The 20,157-nt window shown below is 43.2% G+C and overlaps 1 protein-coding gene across 1 annotated transcript; it reads right to left on the bottom strand.

Moving 5' to 3' along the window:
• Window positions 1-6,587: 6,587 nt before the first annotated feature.
• Window positions 6,588-17,493, bottom strand: LOC106602585 (pre-mRNA-processing factor 19). The gene is made up of 16 exons (XM_014195301.2): window positions 17,264-17,493; window positions 16,789-16,938; window positions 16,494-16,570; window positions 16,238-16,379; window positions 15,822-15,892; window positions 15,519-15,587; window positions 15,274-15,315; window positions 14,951-15,025; window positions 14,363-14,438; window positions 14,022-14,131; window positions 13,696-13,851; window positions 13,474-13,543; window positions 12,427-12,600; window positions 9,796-9,878; window positions 9,323-9,428; window positions 6,588-9,018 (listed from the first exon to the last, which is right to left on the bottom strand). The coding sequence occupies exons 1-16, from the start codon at window positions 17,280-17,282 to the stop codon at window positions 8,921-8,923; spliced, it is 1,518 nt and encodes a 505-aa protein (XP_014050776.1). The 5' UTR covers window positions 17,283-17,493; the 3' UTR covers window positions 6,588-8,920.
• Between the last annotated feature and the right edge of the window lie 2,664 nt (window positions 17,494-20,157).

Raw genomic sequence — 20,157 nt, 5'->3', positions numbered from 1 at the left:
TTTCTCTTTGCTTATTTGAGCTGTTCTCGCCATAATATGGACTTGGTCTTTTACCAAATACAATTACAACACAACTGATTGGCTCAAACATATTAATTTGTGGAATCTCTTTCCTTAACTTTTAACAAGGCACACCTGTTAATTGAAATGCATTCCACCTCAGGAAGAATGCGTAAAGGGTGGTGACTTTGAAGAATCTCATAAAATATATTTTGATTTAACACTTTTTGCTACATGATTCCATAGTTTTGATGTCTTCAATATTATGCTACAATGTAGAAAATAGTTTAAAAAAATGTATGGAATGAGTAGGTGTTTCAACTTTTGACTGGTACTGTAAGCTATCATTTATGTTGGCTGCGGTGTTCGTACTGAACATTCTCTACATTACTGAAAATCCACAACAATCCATAAACTTTTAGGGATTATAAAACAATGATATAATGGCATCATTTATAAGTGGTTAGAACATAGAAGGCTCCCATGCACAAAATGGTGTCCCAGTGGTCCCTGGGAAACTTAGTGCACTCCTACAGTCGCCATCTCTGTTGTAGAAATCATTAAAGAGAAACTGCAAGTCAACAACTAAACGCTAACTATATACACAAGTTGCTCTCCTTTTTAAATAGGATACCATATGCAAGATACAAAATGTAGTATCAAACAATAGCTTATTAGGTTATAGATGCATCTGAAATGGAACTCTATTCCCTATATAGTGCACTACCTTTGACCAGGGTCCATAGGGCTCTTGTCAAAAGTAGTGCACTATATAAGGAATAGTTTGCCATTCCAGACACCCTATATCTGTCAGTATTTCATATGTAACATAATGTCGTGTGTTTGAAAGCGGCATATAAAACAACTTTATACATGCTTCTATTGGGAAAATATCTATGTAGGTAGAGTAATTCCTCTGTAACAATGTCCTGTGTTGAAAGCCTATAGAGGGTTCAGGATGAAGGAGAAAGCGTTGAGCTTGTATCCCGTTCCACTTTAGAACTTATTCTGGAACTCCACCCTGGGAAGAAAGAAAATGGGAATATTAGGGATGGAGAATGGTGTGGCGTGAAGGACGTCACGCTGCTTATTCTGCGACTACCACTTCCTCCTGACATGACTCGCGCTGAGGCTCGTACCAAGGACCGCTGCTTTGCTAGCACAAGTGACTGCACTCCCGAAGCGTCTTACCAGTCCGCGCCACCGACACGTTCACAATTCTGCGACACTTCAGGCTGAGAAGTTTCACACATCCCCATGTGTGTTGTGCGTGCATTATTTAATGTGTTTGTTCGCCTGTGTGAGGGTGAGAGATGGAAGACATCGATGGTCAACAGTATGTGTTTGGTATGTGAATGACCTAAGAGAGATGGAACAAATTGTGACCCACCAGTGTAATCTGAGCGCGTGCAGGAAGGCGGACAGCCCCTCCATGACAAGCAGGATGGAGACGGTGAGTGTGGCAAAGGAGGAAAAGATGATGGCTAGAACTACAGATCCCACGTAGCCCTGCCACGACAGGCTGCTACGCATCACCCATAGCACCTCCGACAGCTCTGCAACACACACACAACTGGTATTGTGCCGTGTTCAAAACAACTGGGAACTCTGAAATCTCTGACTGCAGTGCGTTCGAGACAACCGGTAACTCGGAAGAAAAAGTAGCTCCGACTGTGAAAAATCATTTTGAACGGTCATTAAACTCTGAATTCCAACTCGGAAACTCTGTCATCGTTCTAGAGCTCAGACCTGAAGCTCAGTGACGTCATGATTTGACCTCGTTTTTTTCCCCCAGAGTTCTCCGTTGTCTTGAAAGAACCAGTAGTAGTCTGTCACTTTTCAATTAAGCAAAAAGCATACAAATACATGTGGGTTCTTTAAAAAAAAAAAAAAATATTCAGTACCAGTCAAAAGTTTGGACACCTGCTCATTCAAGGGTTTTTCTTTATTTTTACTATTTTCTACATTGTAGAATAATAGTGAAGACATAAACTATGAAATAAACACATGGAATCATGTAGTAACCCTAAAAAGTGTTAAATCAAAATATATTTTAGATTCTTCAAAGTAGCCACCCTTTTCCTTGACGACAGCTTTGCACACATGGTATTCTCTCTACCAGCTTCATGAGAAATGCTTTTCGAACAGTCTTGAAGGAGTTCCCACATATGCTGAGCACTTATTGGCTGCTTTTCCTTCACTCTGCGGTCCAACTCATCCCAAACTATCTCAATTGGGTTGAGGTCGGGTGATTGTGGAGGCCAGATCATCTGATGCAGCATTCCATCACTCTCCTTCTTGGTCGAATAGCCCTTACACAGCCTGGAGGTGTGTTGGGTCATTGTCCTGTTGAAAAACAAATGATAGTCCCACTAAGCGCAAACCAGATGGGATGGCGTATGGCTGCAGAATGCTGTGGTAGCCATGCTGGTTAAGTGTGCCTTGAATTCAAAATAAATCAGACTGCGTCACCAAAAAAGCGGTTTCTTTGCAGAAATTCGACCATGAAAGCCTGATTCACGCAGTCTCCCCTGAACAGTTGATGTTGAGATGTGTGAAGCATATATTTGGGCTGCAATCTGAGGCTGGTAACTCTAATGAACTTATCCTCTGCAGCAGAAGTAACGCTGGGTCTTCCTGTCTTGTGGCAGTCCTCATGAGAGCCAGTTTCATCATAGCACTTGATGGTTTTTGAGACTGCACTTGAAGAAACTTTCAAAGTTCTTGAAATGTTCCGGATTGACTGACCTTCATGTCTTAAAGTAATTATGGACTGTTGTTTCTCTTTGCTAATTTGAGCTGTTCTTGCCATAATATGGACTTGGTCTTTTACCAAATAGGGCCATCTTCTGTATACCACCCCTACCTTGTCACAACACAACTGATTGGCTCAAACGCATTAAGGAAAGAAATTCCACAAATGAACTTTTAACAAGGTACACGTTCATTGAAATGCATTCCATGTGACTACCTCATGAAACTGGTTGAGAGAATGCCAAGAGTGTGCAAAGCTGTCATCAAGGCAAAGGGTGGCTACTTTGAAGAACCTCTAATATAAAATATATTTTGATTTGTTTAACACTTTTTTGGTTACTACATGATTCCATATGTGTAATGTCATCGTTTTGACGTCGTCACTATTATTCCACAATGTAGAAAATAGTACAAATAAAGAAAAACCCTGGAAGGAGTTGGTGTGTCCAAACCTTTGACTGGTACTGTAGGTGTGTCTATCCATTTACCTCCAGTTGTAGTGCTGGAACATAGGTTGCAGGTGCCATCCTGAGGGGAAGGGGCTGAGGCTTCTACTCAAACACTCGTTGTACACAGCTCCGGTGTAGATAGAGAAAAGACCCATCAGCAGAATCAGATACCGACCACCAAACATCATCTGGCAGATCTGAGAGAGAGAGAGTTGCTCTTCAATTGGATGAGGTCAAGAGGGGTACAGTGTGTGGCTGGGCCAGTTGAAATACTTCCCTTTCCAACACCCATTTCACATGAAGACAAACCAGAGACAGGAAACCGGGAAGAGGCTCTAGCATCAGCTCCAGTCCTCTGGTCTTTCTCCTGTAGTACCATCCACGAGGAGAGTGGTAAAGGTGTGTGTGTGTGTGTGTGTGTGTACCTCGTTGTCGTTGGTCCTGAGTTTGAGGTCTCTCTCCTGCAGCACCATCCAGAGAGCGGCCATGGTCATGAGGAGGCCGTGGCCCCAAACATCACCGCAAACAGGAAGGGGAAGGTGATAATGGTGTACACTGCTACGGACGGAGACACAGGAGGGACAAACACAAAAAAACCTACAGAGTTAGGGTTGACAGAGTTGGGGGATGCCTGTTGAGTTTGCTGGTGTGTGTGTGTATACCTGGGTTGACCTCTCTGTATCTGGCAACACCGTATGCGTCTACGATGCTCTGGAAGCCGGCTGTGAAGAAGTTGGTGTGGAAGAGGGTTGGAGGAGGGGTGCTGGGGTCCGGGAGGCGGTTATAGAATGAGTCCACACCACTACCGTTCTTCCTCTGGGGGAGAGAGGGAGAGAGAGAGATATATTCCTGTTATTGCCTAAAGCAGTGGTTCCCAAACTTGTTGTAGTCCCGTACCCCTTAAAACATTCAACCTCCAGCTGCGTACCCCCTCTAGCACCAGGGCCAGGGTACTCTCAAGTGTTGTTTTTTGCCATCATTGTAAGCCTGCCACACACACTCTATATGATACATTTATTAAACATAAGAATGAGTGTGAGTTTGTCACAACCCGGCTTGTGGGATGTGACAAAGAGCTCTTATAGAATCAGGGCACTAATAATAATAATCAATCATTTTGCTTTTTATTTAACCATCTTACATATAGAACCTTATTTGTTAATCGAAAATTGTGAATAACTCACCACAAGTTAATGAGAAGGGTGTGATTGAAAGGATGCACATAACTCTGCAATGTTGGGTGTATTGGAGAGAATCTCAGTCTTAAATCATTTTCCACACACAGTCTGTGCCTGTATTTAGTTTTAATGCTAGTGAGGGCTGAGAATCCACTCTCACATAGGTACGCGGTTGCAAAGGTTATCAGTGTCTTAACAGCACGATTTGCCAAGGCAGGACACTCTGAGCGCAGTCCAATCCAGAAATCTGTCAGTGGCATCTGATTAAATTACATTTTCACAGAACCGATTGTTGCAATTTCGATGAGGCTCTCTTGTTCAGATATCGGTAAGTGGAATGAAGGCAGGGCATGAAAGGGATAACGAATTCAGTTGTTTGTGTCATCAGTTTTGGGAAAGTACCTGCGTAATTGCGCACCTAACTCACTCAGGTGCTTCACTATATCACATTTGACATTGTGCGTAAGCTTGAGTTAATTTGCGCTAAAAAAAATCATACAATGATGGAAAGACCTGTGTGTTGACTTCCTACCTGACTTCCCTGTAGCTCAGTTGGTAGAGCATGGTGTTTGCAACGCCAGGGTTGTGGGTTCGATTCCCATGGGGGTCCAGCACAGGAAAAAAATGAAATGTATGCATTCACTACTGTAAGTTGCTCTGGATAAGAGCATCTGCTAAATGACTAAAATGTAAATGTTGTCTTTGTTAATGCAGACAGAGAAGAGCTCCAACTTCATGATCATAGCCTCAATTTTGTCTCCTTCTAGACTCACATCAAACATCTCCAATCCAAAGTTAAATCTAGAATTGGCTTCCTATTTCGCAACAAAGCATCCTTCACTCATGCTGCCAAACATACCCTCGTAAAACTGACCATCCTACCGATCGCTCGACTTCGGCGATGTCATTTACAAAATAGCCTCCAATACCCTACTCAATAAACTGGATGCAGTCTATCACAGTGCCATCCGTTTTGTCACCAAAGCCCCATATACTACCCACCACTGCGACCTGTACGCTCTCGTTGGCTGGCCCTCGCTTCATACTCGTCGCCAAACCCACCTCCAGGTCATCTACAAGACCGTGATAGGTAAAGTCCACCCTTATCTCCGCTCACTGGTCACCATAGCAGCACCCACCTGTAGCACGCGCTCCAGCAGGTATATCTCTCTGGTCACCCCCAAAGCCAATTCCTCCTTTGGCCGTCTCTCCTTCCAGTTCTCTGCTGCCAATGCAATGACTGGAACGAACTACAAAAATCTCTGAAACTGGAAACACTTATCTCCCTCACTAGCTTTAAGCACCAGCTGTCAGAGCAGCTCACAGATCACTGCACCTGTACATAGCCCATCTATAATTTAGCCCAAACAACTACCTCTTCCCCTACTGTATTTATTTATTTATTTTGCTCCTTTGCACCCCATTATTTCTATTTCTACTTTGCACTTTCTTCCACTACAAATCTACCATTCCAGTGTTTTACTTGCTATATTGTATTTACTTTGCCACCATGGCCTTTTTTTGCCTTTACCTCCCTTATCTCACCTCATTTGCTCACATTGTATATAGACTTATTTTTCTACTTTATTATTGACTGTATGTTTGTTTTAATCCATGTGTAACTCTGTGTTGTTGTATGTGTCGAACTGCTTTGCTTTATCTTGGCCAGGTCGCAATTGTAAATGAGAACTTGTTCTCAACTTGCCTACCTGGTTAAATAAAGGTGAAATAAAAAAATAGCTGTACACATGCCCGTCAAATAGAGATGGTTGACCATTTCATCGAAATGTCTTCATCGTAGGGTGATAGCTAGCTACGTGAACCAAACATGAACTTCTGTAATTTACCGTTATCTAGCTAGCTCGCCGGTTAGCTATCTGTTAGCTTTGGGGATGTTATCCCAGCATTTCTCCCTCAAGCAAGTGGGATGGTGCAACGTGGACTATGCAGTGATGTAAACAAAGGGACTACAGTACAGATGCCCGTTAGATAACGAAGTTAAATGGCGGAAACTATTTGAGGTTGTTTTTTTTCCCTTTGTCTTTCTTCTGTGTCACACTATTCCACTCTCAAACTCACGTGAAGTCTCCAACCGTTCTGGTACTGTCCTATTTGGGACAGTGGTGTTCTCACACACGGGTAATGGCGTTGTATAACAAGAGGGAATGTGTAATAAGCATGTAACAGACAACACAATGAGAGCGGATTGGATTATTTTGATGTTTATTGATTGATGATCCAAAAAACAAACAAAGTCTTCACCTAGCAAAAGATGTGTAAAAGAAAAATGCATAAAACAGGCATTTCATGAAGAAAGTGAGAAAGGAGGGACAATAGGATAATAAAATAAAGATAAGGGGAAAGAACAGTGAAATGGAATAGAGGGTTTAAAAAAAAAAAATTTTTAGAATTATCAAATCAATGGCATCACTTACCAACTAATCAAAATCATTCACATCGTACAAGAAACATAATGAATAGTTTTTTTTTAAACGCGGAAATGGAGAATAGAAGGCATGAAATCCACAAGCTGTAAAGACTAAGACCACATTCTGATACTGTTATGATTATTAATCAAAATAAGATGGCACTGAGCTTCAAAAATATATATATATATATATCTAAAACAACAATGTTCACTCTAAAGTCACCTCTGTGTTTGTGCTCCCTTGTGTGTGTGGTATGGGTGGTCTTACAAGGTACTATATACACATTGATGAAAAGACATGGTCTATAATATGCTTGTATGGCTCTTGGTGTGATTCAGTCAATGCTCAAGTCCTAAATGGCACCCTATTCCCTTTATCGGGTACAACCTTTGACCAGGGCCCCTTTCAAAAGTAGTGCAGCACTATATAGGGAATAGGGTGTCATTTGGGATACATCCCATGGCTCTCGGCCTAGTGGTTAGAGTGTTGGGCCAATAACCGAAAGGTTGCTAGATCGAATCCCCGGAGCTGACAAGGTAAAAATCTGTTGTTCTGCCCCTGAACAAGGCAGTTAACCCACTGTTCCTAGGCAGTCATTGTAAATAAGAATTTGTTCTTAACTGACTTGCCTAGTCACTTTAACTATACGTTCATTTACATACTACCGCAATTGGCCCGACCAACCAGTGCTCCCGCACATTGGCTAACCGGGCTATCTGCATTGTGTCCCGCCAACCCCTCTTTTTACGCTACTGCTACTCTCTGTTCATCATATATGCATGGTCACTTTAACCATACCTACATGTACATACTACCTCAATAAGCCTGACTAACCAGTGTCTGTATATAGCCTTGCTACTCTTATTTTAAAATGTCTTTTTACTGTTTTATTTCTTTACTAACCTACACACACACACCTTTTTTTTCACACTATTGGTTAGAGCCGGTAAGTAAGCATTTCACTGTAAGGTCTACACATGTTGTATTCGGCGCACATGACAAATAAACTTTGATTTGATTTAGTTAAATAAAGGTAAAATACAACAATAACAGCCATATACAATAGGATTGTTGTATGACATATATTGGGTGCATGCTAGTAGCCTGGAATCCAAACTGATATGCTCCGTTTCACCATTGTTAAAACCTCTACGGGATTGGTGTCCCCCCCACGGGACGGGCGCGCTAATGCGATTAGCATGAGGCTGTAAGTAACAAGAATATTTCCCAGGACAAAGACATATCTGATATGGGCAGAAAGCTTGAATTCTTGTTTGAGTTTATTTATTTTTACAGGGACAGTGCACATTATTAATCAACGTTTCAGTAAAAGTGCCGGTTTTAACCAACCAGCTAATTTTCAACCGCAGTCCCTTTGCAGGTTGTTAATCTAACTGCACTGTCCAATTTACAGTAGCTAAGAATACCATGCTATTGTTTTAGGAGAGTGCACAGTTATGTACTGAAAATGTATCAATAAACCAATTAGGCACATTTGGGCAGACTTTATACAACATTTTGAACAGTAATGCAATGGTTCATTGGATCAGTCTAAAACTTTGCGCATACACTCCAAAATCTAAATAGTACCTAAACTGCAATAATACATTGTGGCCTTTCTCTTGCATTTCAAAGCTGATGTTTTTTTTGTTCCATGTTCTTTTCTTTGTATTATCTTTTACAGATCTAATGTGTTATTCTCCTACATTAATTTCACATTTCCATAAACTTCAAAAGTGTTTCCTTTCAAATGGTATCAAGAATATGCATATCCTTGCTTCAGTTCCTGAACTACAGGCAGTTAGATTTAGGGATGTAATTTTAGGCGGAAATTGAAAAAAAGGGTCCGATCCTTATTATTAAGAGCATATCAGTTAAAAATCCATTCTAACATTCTAGCCTCAGTTTATTATCCAATCTAGCTGCATTTCCCTTCTGATCAACTGCTGCAGGGTTTTGTGTCCCCCCCAGATGGAATCCTTTTCCCTAGGGTGCCATTTGGGACACAGCCAAAGTCTCTACCCATGCATACATCATCAGCGTGACCTCAGAGAGGCCAGCCAATCAGAGACATCCATCACTCTGCTCATATGATCTTTGATCCATGTTGTTACAGGCTGTAGAACTTGAGGCTCCTGTCCATTCCAGTGGAGGTGAGGAACTGGGCGTGCTCCCCAAAGGCCACACCTGTCACCACCCCAGTGTGTTCTGGGTAAAGAAAAACAAAACTATAACAGGCAACAACAAAAAATTGACTTGAAATCAACTCAAAAGCATGAGTTGACGCACACCCAATAAAGTTGGGGAGGTGCTGATTAACGAAATAGTAAAACTGATTTTTTTTTTTTTGTGAATATTTCATAAGGTACTGCATATACACACTTGTTATTATCGTCATCCAGCCAGGCACTTTGAAGACCCACCTCTAGAGCACCGTTTCTGTCCCAAGCTAACTCATCACCACTCGCCATTGCATCTCTAGCAGTACGACACACACAGTGCATTCTCTTACCTGTGAAGTTGAGGACCTCGGACCATTGCTTACAGATGTAGACCCTGATGTCAGTGCCACCCACAGCCAGGTAAGTCCCACTCTGGTCAAACACCAGGGACTTCACCTGAGGGAGAGGAAAGAGACTCACATATAACTTCTCTAAATTTACAGGGTAGTTCAGTACAAGGAGATTACAGTATTCATACAGAGTAGACCGTTGCTAGCCTGGCTGCCAGTCGGTTTCTGTTCTTTTGCAAACTCCTTATGGAATTTTCATGCCAGTGACGGAAATGGAGATGGCAAGAGCACAAACAGATGTGGGACCAGGCTAGATTGTAGCACGACTAGCTTCTGAATGTCCAGTGTACAGTCTACAACGACTGTCTCTCAAATAGCAGCGGATTTCTTAGATAGTGCACTAGGCTCTGGCCAAAAGTAGTGAAGGGAATAGAGGTCATTACAGACGTGCACTAATTTTCTGCTCTTCTTACCTCATAGTTGTTGTCCAGGGTGATGGTTTTGAAATTTTTCAGCTTCCTCAGATCCCAGAGCTTCACTGAGCTGTCCTGTGCACCTGGAGACATGAGAGAGGAGGTGAGGTGAGCAGGGCCAAACACTTACTTTTTGATCCACCAGCCACTGTGTCAAGTAGATAAAAAATAAAATAATCTACCAGCCACTCAGATTTTCTTTAACCAGCCAAAATATTTTGTTTCACAATAATTACACCAACAAAACATGAAAAAACAGATGAGCATGCTTTGTAATGTTTCTAAAACAAATGTAGAACTAGTAAGAAGTAGTGGTATATTGTTTCATTTCATTTCTTTTGTGACCTGAGTCTTTTAACCAAAATATCACAGATACATAAATGTTCACCTGCCCCTTTAAGGTGGAGGTTGCCATGGTAACGTGACTCAAGTCATGTTTGTGCCATTGAGTCTGACTAGTAGATACATTGTCCTCTTACCTAGCAGTTGCAACTCGAACATTAAAAAAACAACCTAGCTTGTGAATGTAAACAATGTAAATAACCAAGAAACAAGGACAAAGTCTCACTTCAGTAGACTTTAATTTCAAGTAAATTAGACAAACTTTTATGCCTGTGTGCAGCGCTTCTAAAAATTAATCTTTTCAACTCAGCTCTTCACGTGCAGTTTTGCAACACAAGGTGGGATAGGCTACAGGATTTGTAGTTCTCTGACAAATATACCAGCTCTGAAACAAAACAGCAGAAATACCTAGAAAACAGCTACTGAATCATTTATTTTTGCTATAAATGTGATCATACATATTTTTTATTCACAATTGGCTCAGTGTTCTGTCACTCATGGGGACACTTCGTCACCACATAATCTACAGGGAGAGCTTGAAAATTCAAGCCCCTTGGGTACTGCCATAGATTTACATTATAAGTGCCCATCCAAGAAGGCTCAAAGTCATCGGCCACTGATAAAATTACGTTAAATGAAGTTATATCTACCGTAGCTTTGATATGACTGATCGTGTCCACATCATACTTTCAAAATTTTAGCTAACAAGATAGACATGCAGTCATCATTTTGAATCAAGTCGACAATCTACTGGCAAATCCTTTTCCATGCTTGTCATATGAAGAGAAATTATAGATAAAACGTATCGGTGCTCATCGGCCATAAACATTACACAACAAGTTGGAAATAGCAAATTAAACAATGAGTGGTTTGGAAGTAATCACTATCCTGCTATTCAGTGGAGTGGGTGTGTGGTCCAAGTCTGGGTTTAAAGTCTCTTTTCCAAGCTTGAAAGGACAAACATTCACATGGTCATGAGCCAGAAAAGGTTGAATACATTGGCTATGCTGTCAACACAGCATGACTTCTGCCAAACTTCAGTGAGATCAAGACAACTGGGAACTCTGGGGGAAAAAAAATAAAAAAGAGCTCCGACTGGGAAAATATGTTTTGAAAGGTCATCCAACTCGGAATTCCAAGTCGGGAACTCTTTATAGAGCGCCGACCTGAAGACCACCGACGTCATGATTCGGCTTTTCCCCCCCCAGAGTTCCCAGGTGTCTTGAAAGCACCATAAATCCAGAGAATGCCAGACTTTGATGAGAAAGTTTTCCCACAAAAAGGACCACCGCGCCACCTTCCTGTTCAAGTGAGCACAGGTCAACAAGTTGAGTCCAGCAATGTATTGTATGCTGCTGCATAAATGATGTAATATTCCAGGGAGATATGTATACTGTAGACCAAAAAGTAATACTAAGTGTATGTTGTGTAGTAAGCTATTAGTAGCCCATGTGCCTCACCCTAATAATCTGATCCCTAACTTAGCCTACTGTTCTGACTTGTTGGTGCACATGTAGCCTATAGCCTGTTTTAGAGAAATGTAATTGAATATTGTAAGAAATGGCATTGTCTGCTTAGATGCCCCCTTTATTTATCCTACGGTTCTGACTTGGTGTTCAGGGAGAACACTAAGAACGGCCCATATTCTGAATTCTGTCATGTGTACATTTCAGAAGTGCTGAACAAATAGTTATATTGACTACGTCTGTCCTAGCTCGCTCATTAATGTCTTAATCAAAATTACGGATTGCCTCTTGTCCGCTCGTCGTTTGCTTATGCCATAGTTTGTACATCTCAATTGTCAGTAGAAACCACATTTGTTAAAGCAAGTCAGCCATATCAGTTATGTTTTTTTTTTTTTAAAGGGCAGTTTCGCTGCCAGACAAAGCTCTGCTAATACAGGTGTAGCGGTGGTAAGGATTCACTCCATGGTGCTGAACAGAAAGCTCAGCTGTTGAGACAGCTTTATGTAGGCCCTAACAGTTTGTGGGCAGATTTTGTCACCGTTAAAGTGCAATTCATGTATTGTTTAGTGTTTTGTTGCGGCTTTTCTGCCCTGCATCCCAAAAAAATTAGGGGGAGTTTGCCCCACCAAGATTTACATGCTAAAATCACCACTGGAGGTGAGCAATGTCTAACAGTGTTTACACAAAGGAATAAAGACAACTTCACACAGTCACTCACTCACAGAGAGTGTAACAGAGACTGACACACACACAAAGCTAATCTTCTCTCTCACGTGTGCGCTCACACACACACACTTCTCTCACAAACACACAGCAATCTCACCTGTAGCCAGGTAGTATCCGTTCTCAGAGAAGGCGATGGAGGTGACGGGGCCGATGTGGCCGGGGAAGTTGGCCACGTTGGTGCGCTCCTTCAGGTCCCAGATCTTGATCTGAGAGTCGGCCGTCCCCGTCCCGAAGATCAGACCGTCAGGGTGGAACTGGGCACAGGTCAGAGCTGGAGGGGTACAGGACAGGATGTGCAAAGAACATGTATTTGCAATGTATCAGCGTGCTTTCGGAGAGTACAGGGGACTGGGTGGGTGGAAATATGGTATTTTATTTCGGTTACTCCAGTTAGGTACTAGGTCAGTCAATTCACAGGGGGGAGGATGGATTAAATGTTATTGTTTTTTGTCTATCTATTTACATAGGAAAGACAACCTGGCATTTAGGGGGCTTGATATGTGTGAAATTATTTGGTGGGCTGACCCCACAGGAAATGCTACTTTTGGATACTGACAGACAATTAGAGGAAGCTGGTCCCTAGCAACATCTGGTCAATAAAACGTCTTGTCCCTAGCAACATCTGGTCAATAAAATGTCTTGTCCCTAGCAACATCTGGTCAATAAAACGTCTGGTCCCTAGCAACATCTGGTCAATAAAACGTCTTGTTCCTAGCAACATCTGGTCAATAAAATGTCTTGTCCCTAGCAACATCTGGTCAATAAAATGTCTGGTCCCTAGCAACATCTGGTCAAAAAAATGTCTTGTCCCTAGCAACATGTGATCAATAAAATGTCTTGTCCCTAGCAACATCTGGTCAATAAAATGTTTTGTCCCTAGCAACATCTGGTCAATAAAATGTCTGGGAAGACAAAGAGACAGGTCCAACGGTATGGTCCAGCGATTAGAGCTGCCACAATCGCCATGGTTCAAATCCAGACTAGTGTCCTGTCTAGAGGGTGTACCTATACATCAAGCTGCCTCACACCACAGAAACAGGATATATGCTCCTGCCCTATGGGCCGTTCTGCCTTGGACAAGGCTACTTACGTTCTCCGGTCTCCTCAATAGAAATAATAAAGAGCGGGAGAGAGAAGCACTCACCACATCCTGCAGCCTCATCAGTGACCTTGGTGAGAACACGACCTGTTTGGATGTCAGAGAAGGCCCAGTACTGATGGAGAGAGAAAAGGGACGAGATAGAAAGTAGAGAAAGAGGGGGAGACAGTAGATTAAAAAGTCTTCACATAACATTCTTGACATCCAAATCCATGTGTGTTTTTTGTATTTGTGTGTGTACATGTTTTGTGTGTGTGTGTACGTTACCTGATCCTCGGAGGAGCTGAGCAGGTAGTCTCCGGTGGCGTGGAGGGAGAGCCCAGTGACGCTCGCCTCGTGAGCCCGCACCACCTGGACACAGTTGCCCCCGGTAACGGACCACACGCGGATAGTGCTGTCTGGAGAGGCCGAGAACACTACCGACTGGAGGGAGAGAGGGAGAGTGCGCAGAGAGGGAAAGGGGGGAGCGAGAGAGAGAGAGAGAAATTGTTGTGGTAAGGGATAGAGTTACAGAGTAATTCCAGTGCAAGACATTGCTGCGGACTATGTGAATGGAGAGTAAAGGAAAGGAAGTGTGCGTGTGTGTGTCTCACCTGAGAGGGGTGGTAGATGACAGAGGTGACCTTCTTGGTATGTCCTTTCAGGGTTGCGATGATCTGCTCCTCCTTCTTATCAAACACCACCACGTTCTTATCAGCCCCGCCTGTAGAGGGAGACAGAGAGGTTATGGGTTGAGTCCCAAACGTCACCCTTCTGATCAAGAGCAGTGCACTATATAGGAAATGTAGGGTGTGCCATAGTATTTTTGGTTTCTTCAAGGGAGGGAGGAAGCATTTTGATGGAATTCACACAGAAACAATGTGTGTGTATATCTACAATGGGCAGTGGACTGTGTGTGTGTGTGTGTGTGTGTGTGTGTGTGTGTGTGTCTCACCAGTGAGCACTTTGTTGGTGTCGGAGGGACACAGGTCCAGAGACAGGATCCCAGGCACACTGGCACTGTGGAGACCCTGACAGACAGACAGGAAGAGACAGAGAACCATCATTTAGAGCTGTGTTCAGTAGGAATGAAATGGAAGAAACATCATTTAGAGCTGTGTTCAGGAGGAATGAAATGGAAGAACCATCATTTAGAGCTGTGTTCAGTAGGAATGAAATGGAAGAACCATCATTTAGAGCTGTGTTCAGTAGGAATGAAATGGAAGAACCATCATTTAGAGCTGTGTTCAGGAGGAATGAAATGGAAGAAACATCATTTAGAGCTGTGTTCAGGAGGAATGAAATGGAAGAACCATCATTTAGAGCTGTGTTCAGTAGGAATGAAATGGAAGAACCATCATTTAGAGCTGTGTTCAGTAGGAATGAAATGGAAGAACCATCATTTAGAGCTGTGTTCAGTAGGAATGAAATGGAAGAAAAATGATCTGAAACAGGGAGGAACCTTTCTGAACGTGCACAAGGTTTGAAGAATAAAGTGTTCCAACACCAGCCATAGCTAGAGGTCACACACACACGTACTCACAGCATGGGTAGCCACTTGTCTGTACTTGCTGAGGTCCTCCGTTCGGACCAGCTCTTCTGGAACAGTCTTTCCTCTCTGTGGGAAGAGAGAGACGGCAGAGGTGAGGTTTGGATAAAAAGGTATCCTAGCATGGCTACGTCCCAAATGTCACCCGACGGCCACCGTTCAAAAGTAGTGCCTCATGTAGGGAGTAGGGTGCCATTGGAGACACAGCCCATAGCCTATACTAAGCTGACAACTGGTTGGACATTAGGTTGGTTCTTCTATGAATAGCAACAGGGAAGTTGTTTGAAAAGGACTTCTTTGGCGTTTGGAATAGTTACCTTCTTTCTCTCTGTGGTCAGGACAGTGGCCTTGTCTTGCAGCTGTGGAGAGAGGCGGACATCTTAGTATAGGCCACTCTGTGCTGTGTAGTGTGACAGCATGGTTGATTGGTTATTTCAAGGTTTGATACACCACAGCCTTATATGGTACTATTTGCAATGAACGCACATGACAGTCTAGTATGACAGTGTGGTATCATTCCTCTTGTACTGTGAATGTGAATGTATGTGAGGTCATCGCTTACCTTCTGTATGATCTCTGGTATCATTCCCACCTGCTCACTGACCTCCATGGGCTCTCCTGCACCTCCAGCCTGCGAGATGAAACACAGAATCAATAACAAACGAGAATGGTACATTCCTTATTAGAAAATGTGTATTTGCGTCAGCTGTTAAAAGTCATATTTTTATGGACGAAATAGATACTACAACTTTACAGGTCTCACTTAGACCGAAGACTTCAATCAAGAAACAGACTTTGAGCTCATGCGAACCAGTTAACTATCAATTTAAACATATTGACTGAGGGCTTTGAGCCAATCACTGACCGTGACATGGGGCTGGGAAGCGACTGCCTGAGCCACCACCAATCCCGCCTGTGGCTTCAGAGTGGCCAGAGCTACGGGGAGAGAGAAGGGTAAAACATAGCAGAGGAGAAATGAGAAGTGACACCCCATGGCCACTAACATCCAAAGCTGTTTCCAGATGAACATAAGAGTGTGTGCTAGTATGCTTTCATGTGTGTCTGTCTATAATACTGTGTGTGTGTGTGTGTGTGTGTGTGTGTGTGTGTGTGTAAGTGAAAGAGTGTGTAGGTGTGTTAGAATGTATAATCAGAGTGTACAAGCATGTGTGTGTATATAAGTGCATAATGTGTGTACACAAGCGCGTGTGTGTGTGTGTGTGTGTGTGTGTGTGTGTGTGTGTGTGTGTGTGTGTGTATATATATATATATATATCTCACCCTCTCTGGCGGCAGTGACCTCCTTGGTGAGACGGGCGATGACCCTGCAGGCGGCGTCGTGCTGGTAGAGGGCGTGGCTTAGTTCTTGACGCGTCGTCTGCAGCTGCTGCCTCAAGGTGAAACTGTGGAGCATCACCGCATCCTGAGAGAGAGAGAGAGAGAGAGAGATCGTTTTAGAAGAGTGGGTGTGTGTGTGTGTCTGTGTCTCAGTTCAGACACAGGGAAGGGGAGTGTAGCCGAGTATACATGGACTCACCCACTCGTCCTGCAGAGCTTTGAGGATGGCTGGGATGCTAGTGGATGAGGGAGCTTTGGGTCTGATGGGGTGAGAGACTGAGGCAGGGGGGGAGACAAAGATAGCTTAATGTAGTGAGATATCCCCTGACTAGTGGGGTTACCATTGTTGTTGAAGTGGCAGAATGCACTCTAGCCTAGAGATCACCGGGCGCCATGCAGGAATAGTTGGAAGTCAAATAATATGGATTACCCTTATTGTGTTGACTTCAGCTCAGCATCAGATCTGAACACACTCTCCTCCATGTCTCCCTCACCTTTAATGTCTATCAGCTGCTCCTCGGACAGAGGCTGGCCATTCATAGGGTCTGCTCCATTCTCAGCTATGTACTTCTCAATCAGCCGCCGCTCGAACACCTGGTTGGACACCGGCGACACGCACGGGTGTTCCGGGACCTCATTTGATACTGGATGGACGGTAGAGCGAGAGGGGTAAATGTGCATGCCCGCAATTACAATATTATTAACGGCAAACGTAACCCTAGTCAGAAGATGGAAGGACACATTACCGTTAAAGTGTATTTTGCAGATATAACACCGATGTCAAGCTGATCCACAATGTTTGAAAAGGGTTGCTTGCTAATTGAAACGTATAACATGCATATGGTGACAATAATAAGGGAAGGTTCTAGAGACATTATTATACACAAACATACGTGATATTTTCGGTCTGTGTACCGCTAACGTTCCGGAAGGGTAACTCGACTCATTCATTCATTCATTTGAACTTACTTGCACAAACCAGGGACATTTTCAGTAGCTAGCTAAACCTTCGGTCGTTCGTTCCCTCCAAGATCACCGTATCAGTACAGATAAATTAATGTTCTTCGGATCCAACTGTAGCTTCTTTTTGTGTTGATTGTAATATAATAATACTCCGGGTAAATAAAATGTTGATGTATTAATTTTTCTTTCCGTTCACGCTGATCCGCGGCTGCGCGTGTCGGGTGCAGCTCCGACTATTGCATGCTGGGATAGCATGAGTCTTCCGACCCCGCCCCTAGTCTGAGGTCCCCAACAAACTATAGTGCTATTCAAAATCCTTGGGACACTCGTACCTTAAACCATAACCATTTTAAATGTCAACTTCAATGGGGGTAAGGGCACCCCAAAGATAGCAAGGATCAACAAGAGATAGCCTAAATACTATATGGTCATCAAATTGTGTCAAAGGCAGTGCTGAAACATGTGTGAATCTGCTTTTACCATTCATGGCAACTCAGAAGAAGTAGACTTATAGTCTAGAGTAGTAGACAATGGACTTGATCGGACAGCTCAGAGCCTCTGCTCTTTTCTGTCCATAGAAACAAATGGATTGGTGGAAGAGGCAGGGCAGGCCAGGAGCAAGGAAGGAGGGTGTGGTCAAGCAAGGCATCCCCCCTAGGCTAAGTGCCCTAAGGGTTTTATCAGAACAGGCGTAGGTTAGTTTCGCCTTATCCTTTTCCCGACATGAGTTTGTTGTGTAAAAAATAAAAAAATACAACAACTAAAAAAGTTAAAAATAAAAAATATCTAAGTAAAAATTTAAAAAATCCTAAGATTATAGCACACAACTCTGCAGGGGGAGGGGGAGGGTGTTAAGGAGTGCATTCACATATATCTACACACTTTCATACGCACACATGTTAGTACAATAATTTTTCTCTTTTGTTTTTTTGGTTTTTTTCCTCCTTTAGGTCAGTTTCAGCATTATGGACATGGGTGTATCTGTAGTCCATTTGGCCTGTCCCACAGCCTCCTTCAGTGATGGGTTGCGAGTGGCTCTGTTGATGAACTTCTGGCCGATGATTGACTGTCTATTGTTGATTGATGTGAGTCCAGATATGCTGTTAACGTAGTGATTGCTGATGTATCTTGGTAGTCTGTAAGCCATTTTTATTGCCATGTTTTGGATTGTCTGTAGCCGATTCATCTACTGTGGTGAAGCTGTTATCCAGGCTGGTAGGGCTTATTCAAAGAGAGATCGGATGTATCTGATGTAGACTTTCAGCACTGTCTGAGGCGAGGCTCCATATTTTGTTCCACATAGCGTTTTTAGGTGGTTTAGTCTTTTTCGTCCCTCTCTCTGGTATGTCCTTCCAGGGTTGCGATGATCTGCTCCCCCTTCTTATCAAGAAATTCTGCATACATTTTGCGATGTTAATTTCATATAAAGCAATAATAAGTCATATTTGTTCAGTTTTAGGAGAATTGTAAGCATAATACATAATATAAAAACAGTTAGAAACATTTAAAGTGCTACATTTTGTTTATTTTCCTGAACAAAAAAAGGGGTGGCTCAGAGTTCCAACATAAAGAAATGCATGCCCCCATAATCTGTAGGTACTAAAAAATATATAACTTGGACAAAAGAAACACCTGGGGTCCAATCTTCAATTAAGACTTAAACTCAGCAAAAAAAAGAAACGTCCCTTTTTCAGGACCTTGTCTTTCAAAGATAATTCGTAAAAATCCAAATAACTTCACAGATCTTCATTGTAAAGGGTTTAAACACTGTTTCCCATGCTTGTTCACTGAACCATAAACAATTAATGAACATGCACCTGTGGAACGGTCGTTAAGACACTAACAGCTTACAGACGGTAGAGAAATTAAGGTCACAGTTATGAAAACTTAGGACACTAAAGAGGCCTTTCTACTGACTCTGAAAAACACCAAAAGAAAGATGTCTGTACTGTGAGATGCCTAAGACAGAGCTACAGGGAGACAAGATGGACAACTGATCATCCTCGCAGTGGCAGACCACGTGTAACAACACCTGCACAGGATCGGTACATCCGAACATCACACCTGCGGGACAGGTACAGGATGGCAACAACAACTGCCCAAGTTATACCAGGAACGCACAATCCCTCCATCAGTGCTCAGACTGTCCGCAATAGGCTGAGAGAGGCTGGGTTTGAGGGCTTGTAGGCCTGTTGTAAGGCAGGTCCTCAGCAGACATCACCGGAAACAACGTCGCCTATGGGCACAAACCCACCATCGCTGGACCAGACAGGACTGGCAAAAAGTGCTCTTCACTGACGAGTCACAGTTTTGTCTCACCAGGGGTGATGGTCGGATTCGGGTTTATCATCGAATGAATGAGCTTTACACCGAGGCCTGTACTCTGGAGAGGGATCGATTTGGAGGTGGAGGGTCCGTCATGGTCTGGGGTGGTGTGTCACAGCATCATCGGACTGAGCTTGTTGTCATTGCAGGCAATCTCAACGCTGTGCGTTACAGGGAAGACATCCTCCTCCCTCATGTGGTATCCTTCCTGCAGGCTCATCCTGACATGACCCTCCAGCATGACAATGCCACCAGCCATACTGCTCATTCTGTGCATGATTTCCTGCAAGACAGGAATGTCAGAGTTCTGCCATGGCCAGCAAAGAGCCCGGATCTCAACGTCTGGTACCTGTAGGATCGTAGGGTGAGGGCTAGGGCCATTCCCCCCCCAGAAATGTCCGGGAATTTGCAGGTGCCTTGGTGGAAGAGTGGGGTAACATCTCACAGCAATAATTGGCAAATCTGGTGCAGTCCATGAGGAGGAGATGCACTGCAGTACTTAATGCAGCTGGTGGCCACACCAGATACTGACTGTTACTTTTGATTTTGACCCCCCCCCTCCCCTTTGTTCAGGG

Source organism: Salmo salar, chromosome ssa04 (genome assembly GCF_905237065.1).
Source record: "Salmo salar chromosome ssa04, Ssal_v3.1, whole genome shotgun sequence".
Classification (NCBI taxonomy): Eukaryota; Metazoa; Chordata; class Actinopteri; order Salmoniformes; family Salmonidae; genus Salmo; species Salmo salar.
Note: the sequence above shows the minus strand (reverse complement) of the source record. Positions and strands in the feature narration are given on the sequence as shown.